Genomic DNA, 12,868 nt, shown 5'->3' on the forward strand with positions numbered 1-12,868 from the left:
CAGGTTCAATAAAAATGAACACTCATTTTTAAGCTGAAACCTTGCTTGCCTTTGATGCAATTGTGAAGCTATGAAGCTGAACTTGCGAATATGATGGTCAGGATTTGATCCTGTTGCATTAAGAAAGCCATGAACAGCTGCAACTGCTTTTAAAGTGGTCATAACCACAGCTCTTCTGCTTCTGATCAATTCAAAGTGACCTCTTCCTTATTTGATCTCCTTCAAGTGCACTTCTTTGTTGTTTCTTTCCTCCTGGAAACTAAAGAGTGAATGAAAATCTTGCTATTTGGGATGGCATTAAAAAGAAAAAAAAAGGCAAATAAAGACATTTTAATTGCATGGGATTTCTGAGTAGGGTTTCAAAGTGAGGGGAAAAAATAGCTGTGTGCCTGGTACACAGAGAGCCCTTTCTCTTCCCCTTTGTGGCAGAGGAATCAATGGAATTCATACAAAAGAAGCAGGGGGGTGGGAAGAGAGATAGGAGATGTCTTGCTCGGTACCAGCAGGTCACAAGCCTCATGAGGCTCGAGCAAGGCTTGCAAGGAAGTGGCTGACTGTATCTCCATGTGTACCTTTTTGTTCCTTGCCTTGGATTTGCTGGTCAGTGGCATGCTGCTTTGCCTGGCTCTCCATGGAGCTTGTAGCCTACAGGAATTTGGACAGAGTGGTACAGACATCGCCGACAGAGACTCTGATCACTGACTATCCCTTTAAACACAGTCTCATGACTTAGTCTTTACTCCACTACCTATTAAAGGAGACAAGAAGTACATAGACAGCTTCTATTCAGACACCCAGAAGAACACAGAAAGGCAAGACAATTTAACAGAGCTAACTGTGAGTAAATACAAGGCATTAGAGGTGCTCTCTAGAGCAAAGGGCATGGAGAAAGATTTGTAGGAAATCCTGAAGTGAAAGACGGTGCAGTGTGGTTTAATATATTCTTGCATACAATGTTCGAAAGGTGAAATTCTGTCAGGAAAGCTGTTCTGTCATTTTAGCATTATTCCTTTAAATAAGGATCTAAGTGTCTCTTAATAGAACATTGACCAACGCTTGATTTCCCATCAAATTCCGAAGCAGTCATTTTGTGCTGCAAGCACTGGTGCCTTTTGTAAATATAACCTTTTTTGCTGGGATAAATTTCATAGAAGGAATAATGGTGGAGGTAGGGTGTGGGGAGGGGGATTTGAATCCAGGCTTTAGCAAACATGGATCTAAAACCCAGACTGGAGCCTCCAGCTAGATACCTGCACCTCACAAGGGGTTGCCTTACTTCTGGTGTGCTGGATGTGACCCCCTTTCTGCTGGGAACAGAAGGGAGCTGTGGGTGCTCAGCACCATGGAGACTGCACTAAGGTGTCCCACCATCTGTGAAGGTAGCTAACTTTTTAACCAAGGGGTTCTGTGTCTCCATACAGTGCGATGGCCAAACAGCCTATACGGTATAACATTCTGGAAAACTCAGTTCTTGTTAGTCAGCAGAGTCATCAGCATGTCCCTACTCATTTTTTATGACGTTACTGGGTAGACCTGGACAAGTATTTTAACAATGATGACTACTATTGCAAGTGATATCTTAACACTGATGGAAAGAGAAAGCTCCTCTATCAGCTCAACCTATTGATTTTCTAAATGAATCTGTATTGTTAATTGCAGGTATGATTAGCTGGTGGAGAGTGTTCCCAGCTCGCCTTCATGTTGCCCATTTTCTTCTTTGCTTTTGTCCTGTCTGCTTCTTGCTTTACCAAAGCAAACTGCATCTCCTATGGCGAGCTGAAAGAGCTGAAGACTGAATTTGCCATCAATCTCTACCAACATGTATCTGAAGCAGAGAACAGAACCAATCTGGTAGTCTCTCCAGCAAGTGTGGCTGTTTCGTTGGAGCTTCTGCAGTTTGGAGCTCAAGGAAATACCTTTACGGAGCTGCAGGATGCTCTAGGATACAACATTCTTGGTAATGTACGGCTTATAAAAAATACTTCTTGTCTTACATTTTGCCATAAATTCACAGCTTTACTAAGGAGACAGCAATTACACACGTCATACTAAACTTCTGTCTTCTGTCTCACTGTAGGATGTAGTTCAGGAGTGTTTTCCCCATCTTTGATAACCAGGTACCAGCTGGAGAAAGAAAACTCAAGGGAATAGTTGATACACATGTTATTGTTCCTCTTTTCTCTTGGTCAGTGCTTACTCTTTTACTGCACTGAAATACAATTACATCTAGAAAAGCTACTTCCACGCACAGCAGAATTGGTCCTGGTTTCCCAGAGATCCACCATGTCCATTGTGTGCTGACGTCCCTGTGTCCTCTGCGAGGAGGTGCCGGGCAGAGGACAGCTGTTTTCTCTCCATTCCCACTTATGTTTTCTCTCCTGTCCCATTAACAAATTTTATGAAACCTATAGAAATTGAATTATCTTTAAGACTTTGAACCTTTTTCTAATGTTTTTACAACTGGACAAAAAGATGAAAAGTTACTAGAAGGAGACTGGCAGAGACATACACAGACAGATGGATGATGCAGTTGCATCTTTCCCTGAAAGCAGGCTAAAATAAAACTCACAGGGAATCTGGAAGAGATATGGAAAAGGCAGATGTCTCAAAATCCAGCATTAAGTCAGCTGAATTTAAGGATGCTGTTTGCATTTTAGTTCTGGATTATCCTACCATCTCACATCACACGTCAAAAACTATTTTACATTATGGGCACAATGTTTATGAAAAGCAGATGACTGTCTCATCTTCAAAATTTGCAGCTTACATACAGAACTTATGTATAGAGATGACACTGCTATTTCTCGGCATGAGATTTACTCTCAGCGTATGAAGACTAAAGACAAAACCTACAGCAATTTCATTGGCCTGTGCTGTAACTGCCTTAGTCACCATTACCATTCTGTATAGCATTGATATTCAAAACCACACAGAGGTAAGAGCTACCTCTGGCTGATATATACAGATACAGCTGCATGTACTGACACAAGGACAATACATCTCTATCAAGAGCAACTGATACAATGAAGTCTTGCCTATAAGACTCCCATTTCTGTAAATTCAGTAGGGTAATTTTAAATAACATTAATTCATACAGGGATTATAGCTTGCTTGACAATTCTGTTCATCAGGGGTTCAGTTAGTAAGAAAGAATCCTAAAAATAATATTGCACAGTGAAATTCAGGCACACATCTCCACACAAAATGCAATGAAGTGCAGGGGTTGTTAATGACCTGATAGCTCTTTTTTGCTGCCTTACTTCCCATGTGGCACACCATACCAAGCAGATGTTTTATATCCATTTTAGTTGTCTGTGGCACAAGGCACATGAGCTTTGGCTTTCAGTAATATTAATGCATGAATGTGAAGATAAAATAGGATGGGATCTATTGCAATTGGTTAGAATAGCACATTTCCAGTGATAGAGAAGAAAACTTCCTTAAATGGTTTAAATCAAATAAATACATCAAAAAGATCATATTTCCTATCAGATGTGTAAAACTAAATCACATACATATGCATATCCGACAAAATTCCTTTCTTCCGTTAGATATTTGCATTAATGTTTCTGATGGTCTGTCTTGAACAATAGTGAAGGATGTGGTTAAAAACTTAACAGGCTGAAAACAATGAAAACATTGATGGTTCATTCACTATTCATGGAGAATCTGCTCTTTCATGCACTTGTAATCTTTTAATGTTTGGAAGTCTTGTTCACCTTTATTCTAGTACTAACAAGAACCATATTGAAAGGGATGTTTCTCTAGACAGCACAGACAAAATTACATGCTTTAACATGATTTCTCCTTGCTGCTTTATTTTATTGAAGGTATTTTAAAGCAATTTTGAACTGTTCTCCAAGTAAGCGTTCAGGACTTTGGTTAGCTAAGCACTTTGATATGACTGAAGTTACAAGCTCAGGATACCACACCTCACGTTAACATCTGCTTCCAATTTACCATCTTTGGTTTCTCACATCCTCCAGAGGGAGCTTGCCAAATGCTCCAGCATTAATGAAAAACACACGAGAAAAGCACTTTACACCTCAGACTGTGTGAGTTTTCTTGTCATCTGCTCAAGGAGTTCAATAGTTTATCCCTTAAAGAGTAATAGATCTAAATTTCAATACCAAATTTCCCATGGGTGATTAGTCTTTCTGTACATTATTGAAGGAGCACTACAGAATCATAGAATCAACTAGGCTGGAAAAGACCTTTAGGATCAAGTCCAACCATTACCCCAAGACTGCTAAGTCCACCACTAAACCATATCACCAAGGGCTTCATCGACATGTCTTTTGAACACTTCCAGGCACGGTGATTCCACCACTTCCCTGGGCAGCTGATTCCAATGCCTGACCACCCTTTCTGTGAAGAAGATTTTCCTGTGAGGTCAGAAAACATGCACTTGATTCTCAGGTGATAGAAACCGGTGGATGTGAAACTCTCCCTTTACCCCATCAAGAATCTGAACTGATGCAGTAAGTCTCCTGATGACCTGGCTGGCAGTTAGAGGCTCACAGTGATCCTGCCCTTGACCTGACACTCAGCTTGGGACACATTGGTCCAGGCAGGATGGACATCCCTCGTTAGCTGCCCCAAGCTGCCCAGGTCCCAAGCAGCAGTCCAGTCTGACTTCCCTCCAGCCCTACCTACACACACAGGTGTCTGGAGAAACTGGGTGATTCTTCCCTTTAATTTCATGTAGAGCCTGTAAACATTGTTCAGTCTGGGTGCAAGTCCCAGGCCTCAGGAGGTCACCTCAGCATGAACCATCCCATGACAAATCATTACAGCAAGCAAAATAATGACAGACAGAAATGGAGGAGGAACCTCCTAGAAACTGTGAGATTTTAGAAACACGAGAGCCTCTAAGTTTGCAGGACTCATGCTCCTGTTGGGCCTACACCTCAACCTTGTGTCCATCACAGAAGCTACCACCGCTGAACTACCGTGAGGAACAGGAGATCAGGACATTATTCAACTATTTTCATTAGTAGAGAACAAACTAGAGAATACATTACTGAGTTTTTGAATGACACTGAGCTCATAATTGCTACAAGCATTTTGGAAGACCAGAATAGAATTTTAAAGGATCCTTGAAAATCAGAGAAATGCATGAAGTGAATATGACATAATTCAATAAGGACAAGTGCAAAATTCTGCATTTAAAGGGAATAATCAGTGTTCAAATCAGGGAACAATGGGCCAAAGAAGAGTGTTTTTAGGAAAGGATCTGAGGGTTCCTAGGAATTAAAAAAAAATAAAATTAATGGGAAATATAATTGTACTTCAAAAAAAAAAAAGATACTGTTGGGGTTCATATAAAAAGAAAAGTTGCTTGTAACACACATGAAGCAACCTGTCATCTCTATCTGGCACTCCCAGGGCTCACCTGCAATAACAGGCTAGTTCAGGATGCCATCCTTCAAGAAACAAAACAACACATCAGAGCCAAGGGTAGCAGAGACAGACCTGGGGCAGCCAAGGAGATGCCTTTCCTGGGATGGGTGGCATTGATAATGGCAGGAAAAGGAGATGGCAGTATTGTGGCATTGGCAGCTCAGCCAGTCACAGTCAGAGGTGCTAGATCTAGCTAATCATAGAATCATAGAATAATTAGGGTTGGAAAGGACCTTAAGATCATCAGGTTCCAACCCCCCTGCCATGCAGGGGCACCACACACTAAACCATGTCACCCACGGCTCTGTCCAACCTGGTCTTGAACATCACCAGGGATGGAGCATTTACAACTTCCCTGGGCAACCCATTCCAGTGCCTCACCACCCTTACAGTAAAGAACTTCTTCCTTATATGCAATCTAAACTTCCCCTGTTTAAATTTTAACCCATTACCCCTTGTCCTGTCACTACAGTCCCTAATGAAGAGTCCATCCCCAGCATCCCTATAGGCCCCCTTCAGATACTGGAAGGCTGCTCTGAGGTCTTCACGCAGCCTTCTCTTCTCCAGGCTGAACAGCACCAACTTTCTCAGCCTGTCTTCATACAGGAGGTGCTCCAGTCCCCTGATCATCCTCGTGGGCCTCCTCTGGACTTGTTCCAACAGTTCCATGTCCTTTTTATGTTGAGGACACCAGAACTGCACACAATACTCCAGGTGAGGTCTCACAAGAGCAGAGTAGAGGGGCAGGATCACCTCCTTTGACCTGCTGGTCACGCTCCTTTTGATGCAGCCCAGGATACGGCTGGCTTTCTGGGATGCGAGCACACACTGAAGCCAGCTCATGTTCATTTTCTCATCAACCAACACCCCCAAGTCTTTCTCCACAGGGCTGCTCTGAATCTCTGCTCTGCCCAACCTGTAGCTGTGCCTGGGATTGCTCCGACCCAGGTGTAGGACCTTGCACTTGGCATGGTTAAACTTCATGAGGTTGGCATCAGCCCACCTCACAAGTGTGTCCAGGTCCCTCTGGATGGCATTCCTTCCCTCCAGGGTATCAACCGAACCACACAGCTTGGTGTCATCGGCAAACTTGCTGAGGGCGCACTCAATCCCACTGTCCATGTCAGCGATGAAGATGTTAAACAAGACCGGTCCCAACACCGATCCCTGAGGGACACCACTCGTTACTGGTCTCCAGCTGGACATTGAGCCATTGAACACAACTCTTTGCGTTCGGCCATCCAGCCAGTTCTTTATCCACTGAGTGTAATGGAAGCTCAGAGATGCCCAAGAAAAAATTATGTACCTTATGAACTGTAAAGGCTGTGTTTGCATGGAAGTGTGAGCCTGATGTGAAATCAGCCACTTGACATAATCTGCATTAGAGTGATTTCTACAGCAACATAAAGAGTGCTTTCCTATGCCCAGTGCATCACCATCCTTGAAAGCAGCACTTGATAGTAATACCCTATAAAGTCAAGGGTCCTTCAGTTGTGATAGTGATTTAACTTTCAGAGGAACATCATCAGTGCTGCTTCAGCATCAGCACTGGAGTTTAGAGCTGGAGAGAGCTGTGCAATCTCTGCTTTCCTTAACCTCAACACACTAATTACATTTTTTTTCCCTCTCTCTTGCCTGTCAGATCAAAGTGTGCAGGAGTTCTTACATGCAATGTACAAAGGAGTGACTGACTCCAGCCAAGGCATGGTGGTTCAGCTGGCATGTTCCTTCTTTGTGGATGCCAGAGTGCAGCTCTCACCCCATTTTGTTGCATGTGCTGTGCACTGGGCAAACAGCAGCCTGCAGCAGATCAACTTCACTGACCCAAACAGAAGCACAGCTCAAATACAGGACTCGATCACTGGTAACCTTGGAGGTAATGTAACAACCCATGAGAATGACTGCACATGAATAGAATCTAAAATGAAAGTAAAGAGAGAAATTGCATTTAACCAAGTATGAAGTATTTTTGCCACACTGTGTTGTTCAAACCAAGGCTGAGAGCCAGGAATGTCCATAATGCTGATTTCTAACGTGAAGAAAGAGCTGTAATAGTCTGAATCTGAGAGTATACATTTGCAGTATCCAGCTGGTAAACTTTTGACCTTGTTCCTCTAATTTTTAACATGGCAATCCTTCACAGTATTTTCAGTTTTAATGAGGAGCAGCCATATTCCCCAGGGACTGAGTCTGCTCCATTGAATGCTTTCATGCTGCTGTTGGGAAAGTACAGGTCCATCAGCTCAGCAGTCACACTCTGAGTTGAGGAAGTCAAAATGTGAAATAAAAAGAATTTACTTTCCACAAGCAAGGAAAGTAATGAAATTAAATTCTGTGTTAATGAAAACAATAATTGAAAAAGCAAGTCTTTAGAAGCCACAAAGCAAATCAATCCCTGATTTACCCCATCAGCTTAAGTTATGTGAGTGTTAATTTGGCCATCAACATGCAAGGTGATGTTAAACTCACACATTAAAGATACTATTAAAAAAGAGTTCTATCCTTCTCAGATGAACTGTTATAAGTGATACAGCTTCATGGTAGAAAAGTATTGCTCTAGAAGCAGGTACTAAAATGGGAGTTCATATTGTGGTGCTCACCTACATATCAGTGGATTAAAAGTGGATTGCACTGTCAAAAATTGCTGAGATACCCAAAGCAGGATCATTTGAACTGGCAAGTGAATAGGAGAGGGGGAGAATTAGGATATAAGCTTCAGTAGACTTAGTTACCTTGTAAAGTGGCCTGTCATCATGAATCCATTTCATGAGAGTTTTCTGGTGCTAACGATACACTACTCCAAGATACGGGCACATTTCAGGTAGAAAACCAGTTAGGGCCAGAGCATGATGCTGAGCAGTGAGCTACTGTCATCTGTGCTGTTCAGTGAGAAGCATAGTCCTGGCAAAACTTCAGCCCTCAATACTGACCAACTCAAGCTGAGGAGAGCATAGATCAACAGGAAACCCCAGTGAGGTGCATGTACAGTTGGGGGGGGGGAAGGTAGAGGGTTTAACAGTGCCTTGTGAGTTGTGCCTCTTGCCTTTAGGGATGAAGAGCAGTCCCAACTTGCTTTATTTACTCACACAGATTTGGCCTTCAGGCCTCAGCGAGTAGGATGACATGTGTCCCCCTCCCCATCTCTTTTCCATGCAGACGGGGATGTGTGCAGCATGAGCTTGGAGAGCGCTGTGTCGCCACTCAGCCGGGTTGCCTTGGTGAGCACCATGTACTTCAAAAACATGTGGCAAAAGAAGTTTTCCTTTATGGATACCCAGATGTTGTCTTTTACCACGGCAGAGGGCTCAACACTGAAAGTGCCCACGATGCATCACACAGCTGAAGTTAACTACGGTAACTGTCCTTAATCCAGATTTGCTCTATTGTATGACATAGAAGTTTTATTTATTTAATTTCCACAGGTACCACACTAAGAGGTGTTACTTTCTCAGCTTGGAAAGGTAAAAATTTTCCCACCCCCTTAGCTTTATCACTGTTTGTTCATTGAGTGCGTAAGCCCCAGAGAGAGGATAATATCATTGCACTGCACTGCACTGCACACCCATGCCCCCTGTCTCTGGTCACAGCCTGCCCCCAAGGCTTTAGAGTAAAATTGGAGATCTTTAGGGCCAAATTATGCAACAGAGAGAACGTTTTATGGACCTTATACCCAATCAGTGGATTATCTCAGGACAGGCTTAAACCAGTATAAACATAGGTAAAACTTTTATTTGCATAATATGTGAATATAGTGTTTGCTCCTTTCAAAGGCTTGGAGTATGTGGGTTGCTGACAGAAGGGCTCATGTTGTAGGCTGAATTTCCTGTCACCAGGAATTCAACCATTTAGCTCTACAATCTTTCAAACTGTAAAAAGCTCCTTTCCTTTCTACGCTAGATTTCAGAACTGCACTTGGGTAAAAACCTTCCTAATTCCAAATCTAATTTTTTTCAAGACCAATTTATATCTCTTAGCATTGCTCCAGCTTTATCCCTTCAGTTAAATAGCTCCTCTTCAGCCTCCGTATTTACTCCTAAATGCATTTGCAAGTCACCAAGCTGCCTCTGAATTTCCTGTTAGCTAAGCTGAAGATGCCAAGCCCTTCAGATACTCCAATTCTCTACTAGATCTTTTCTGCACTTTTCCAATTTAATCTTTCTTGAAAACTAATTACTAGCAATGTCCATAATGCTTTCAACGAGCCCATACACATGCTCAATAAAATACTCTTGGTATTTCTATGACTTGCTAAAAATACCGTGCATAGTGCACTACAGAATCAGCTCAGGGTGGTAACTCAGGGTTGACCACACCTGAATCTTTTTGCTTTCTCCATTTTTTTTTCCAGCTGATGGGTCCAAGGTAAATCAAGGTGAGAGAAATCTCTATAGGTACACACCCGATATTTCAATTCATCTCACTTTTTGTTTCTTTCTGTGACTTGATTATCCTTGATAAAAGGGATCATTTAAAATTTGCTGATTGTCAGATTTGATAGGGCCAATTCAGTTTTTGCCACTAGAAATGCAAGAAGCATGTCTAACAAGTCATTTTGAAATTAATACAAAAGACAGGCCCAGTACAACAATGGAGAGGCATGAGATAACTTTCTTTCATTATTAAATGAAAACAGCTGTCTCCCATCAGGATCCAGAACACAGAGCAAGAAAGATTAGCAATGACTTGTTATAGAGAGCAGCATTTACAACATTGTTTATCCCTTTAACATGGCCACACAGAACAAATCAGCCTGGGGACAGTTAACACTGCTCTAATAAAATGTCAACATTACTGTTTAAACATGCCTATTACTATTTATACGTGCAGTGTACTGCAGCTACTTTACATATTCTTTTTTCCCAGGCAATTCGTCAACTATATTTGAATACTGATTTAGAATATATATAATCCTTATGGGATGCTCCAAATTAGTTCAAGTAAGGAACGCTAAATATTTTGACTCAGTCATCTCAAGTCTTTGATTTTCTTTCTAATTAACAAATAAGGGATGAGGCATCCATGACTTCTCTAGGGTATCTGTATCTATCTCTCTCTATAGAGGTATTTCACACAATCAGCTCTGTTCAGATGAGCCACTGTTGTGAGTTAATAGCAACCTGAGCTGGCTGCTAATGCGCTAGAGACAACCTGTTATACCCCATCGCTGCAGTCCTGAACTGTCTGCTTACCAAGGCCTAGGTTGTGAGTTTTGGGGTTTTTTACCCACCTGAATGATGAAATAAAGATCTGTATTTGCCCACCCACAGGCCAGTTCAAGACAGCAGCTCTGGAGGCTTTCAGCATGGTTGAATTACCCTACCTGGGGGAGAAACTCAGCATGTTCCTAGTGCTTCCCAGCCACAGAAGAACATCTTTGTCCCAGATTGAGTCACACCTTTCTGCCAAAAACATAACCGTTTGGGCCAGCAGCTTAAAGAGAACAAAGATGGACATTTTTCTACCTAGGTAAGCAATGTCAGTACTCCAAGGTGGCTTCACTACTTCAGTTGTCAGAATTCTGTGTGACAGCACTGATACAAGCATTGTACGAGGCAAAATCAAAGGAGGTGCTTTTGATTTTGTTATTCATCACATGATCAGAAAACCTCCACCCCTTTCTTAAGCCATGAAGAGATGAGCTAGGAATGCCAAAACTTGCTGTTTCGTTCTGCACTGTTTCAGACACCAAGTATTTCAGTTGATCCTACAGATTTCACTTAAAATTTGTTTGGGGTATAACAATCCTTTAAGAATCTACAAAGAGAGAAATGTTCTTGACTCTTTCCCACACTCCATTTTTCACTTTGCTTAAGGAAGGATAAATAGATAACCTTTAAGAAAACACAATAGCTTATTTTTACAACTTGTTAGTGTACTACGGAAGTACTCTGCAAAGAATTTGGGGACCCCCCACCGGTCATATCCATTTTTCTGTGCACAAAGAAAACTGTGCACAGAAGTTTCAGCCACCAGTTTTCTGTCTTAGTCATTTGCTGCTGCTAGAAAATGCACATATCCTGGAGGTATTTTCTATCATCTATTCAAATGAAATCACATAGCAGGAGGCATCAGGTGCAGGAAGCCCTTTTGCAGCTGTACCTATTGTACGGATCAGCATGGAAGGGCTACATTATACATCTCACAATGCATTCCTCGTGTTAATGAAGCACTGAAAACCAATTTGTACATTAATTTCTTTTTTTTCTACAAGCCAATCTTTGGCAAATGTTTCAAAGGGCCCTTTGCTACAGCCAGAAAGATTGTTAACAAGAGGACACCTGGGGAAATGCAGAGTTCCTGTGTCAAGAACACTGAGAGGCAGTTTGATTGCAATAGATGAAGGCAAGGGATTCCTTCTGTCATTGTCTTCAGGTTAAGATGACTTGCTTTTCTGCAAAGTACACTTATCAGACAGAATGCATTGGGCTAATACAGAAATAGATGAAATGCAAAGGCTTGAAATAACTGCATCTATTCCACCTTTCAGCTCTATGAAACTGCAAATCCTGCATTTAAATAAAATCTCTCTATTAATTTCAGGTTCAGTATCCAAAGCCTTTTTGATCTAAAGACAGTTTTTTCTGCCTTGGGAATCAGAGATGCATTTGATCCCATCACTGCTAATTTTAAAGGCATTTCAGGTAAGAGGCTTGACTGCGTAAAAATGATCGCTGACCCAATAGTTCTAGACTCTTACATTGAATGATCCAGTAGACCTGAGCCTTCTGAGTTGATTGTGCTACTTCTTCTGTGAAACTCTAAAACACAATTCACACTCAGCTGTTCTACTTTTTACACTATCTGTCCAGCAGCATCAGGTTACAACACATTTGCTGCTGTTCCAGCTAAATGCCAAGGGACTGGAATCCTTTGGCTTAGCCAACCTTTAGGGAAGTTCAGGTTCAGCCATTGAATTAGTTGCCTGGCTGAAATACCTAACAGTTGTGTGATGCTTAGATTCTGCAGAAAGAAAAGGTAGCAGCATTCTGAATTTTAATAAATAGAATCACAGACTGGTTTGGGTTGGAAAGGACCTTAAGATCACCTAGTTCCAACCCCTGTGCCATGGGCAGGGACACCTTCCACTAGGCCAGGTTGCTCAAAGGCCCATCCAACCTGGCCTTGAACACTGCCAGGGATGGGGCAGCCACAACTTCCTTAGGCAACCTGTTCCAGTGCCAAATTAATTTAAATTTATTTATTTAAACAAATGTGTTTGCACTGAAATTCAGAAAATAACTATAAATATCCATTTCTGGCTTTGTTTTTTTGTTTGTTTTTTGGTGGGCTTTTTTTTGTTGTTTTGTTTTGGTTTGGTTGGTATTTTTCTGCAGAGCAAGATAATCTTTATATTTCAGAAGCTATTCACAAAGCAGAGATTGAAATAACAGAAGATGGTACAAACGCATCAGGAGCTACAGGTAAATCAAATATACAGGCTGTACTTCTCACTTTAGGAGCTTAT

General features: G+C 41.8%; 1 protein-coding gene across 4 annotated transcripts in view; it reads left to right on the forward strand.

Moving 5' to 3' along the window:
* SERPINE3 (serpin family E member 3) overlaps window positions 1–12,868 on the forward strand; it is a 41,702-nt gene that overhangs the window by 23,939 nt on the left and 4,895 nt on the right. For 3 of the 4 annotated variants that reach the window (XM_061457411.1, XM_061457410.1, XM_061457407.1), the window contains exons 1-7: window positions 468–837; window positions 1,660–1,957; window positions 7,046–7,279; window positions 8,560–8,757; window positions 10,671–10,869; window positions 11,944–12,044; window positions 12,738–12,824. In XM_061457411.1, coding sequence (XP_061313395.1) covers window positions 1,699–1,957; window positions 7,046–7,279; window positions 8,560–8,757; window positions 10,671–10,869; window positions 11,944–12,044; window positions 12,738–12,824 — 1,078 coding nt within the window. In that variant the 5' untranslated portion in view covers window positions 468–837; window positions 1,660–1,698. Of the gene's footprint in view, window positions 1–467; window positions 838–1,659; window positions 1,958–7,045; window positions 7,280–8,559; window positions 8,758–10,670; window positions 10,870–11,943; window positions 12,045–12,737; window positions 12,825–12,868 lie in introns of those variants that run through there. The other variant, XM_061457409.1, reaches the window with a different exon arrangement.

The sequence above is a fragment of the Pezoporus flaviventris genome, unplaced genomic scaffold, assembly GCF_033815535.1.
Source record: "Pezoporus flaviventris isolate CSIRO_AGI_PZ_B2104156 unplaced genomic scaffold, CSIRO_AGI_Pfla_v1 ptg000025l, whole genome shotgun sequence".
Classification (NCBI taxonomy): Eukaryota; Metazoa; Chordata; class Aves; order Psittaciformes; family Psittacidae; genus Pezoporus; species Pezoporus flaviventris.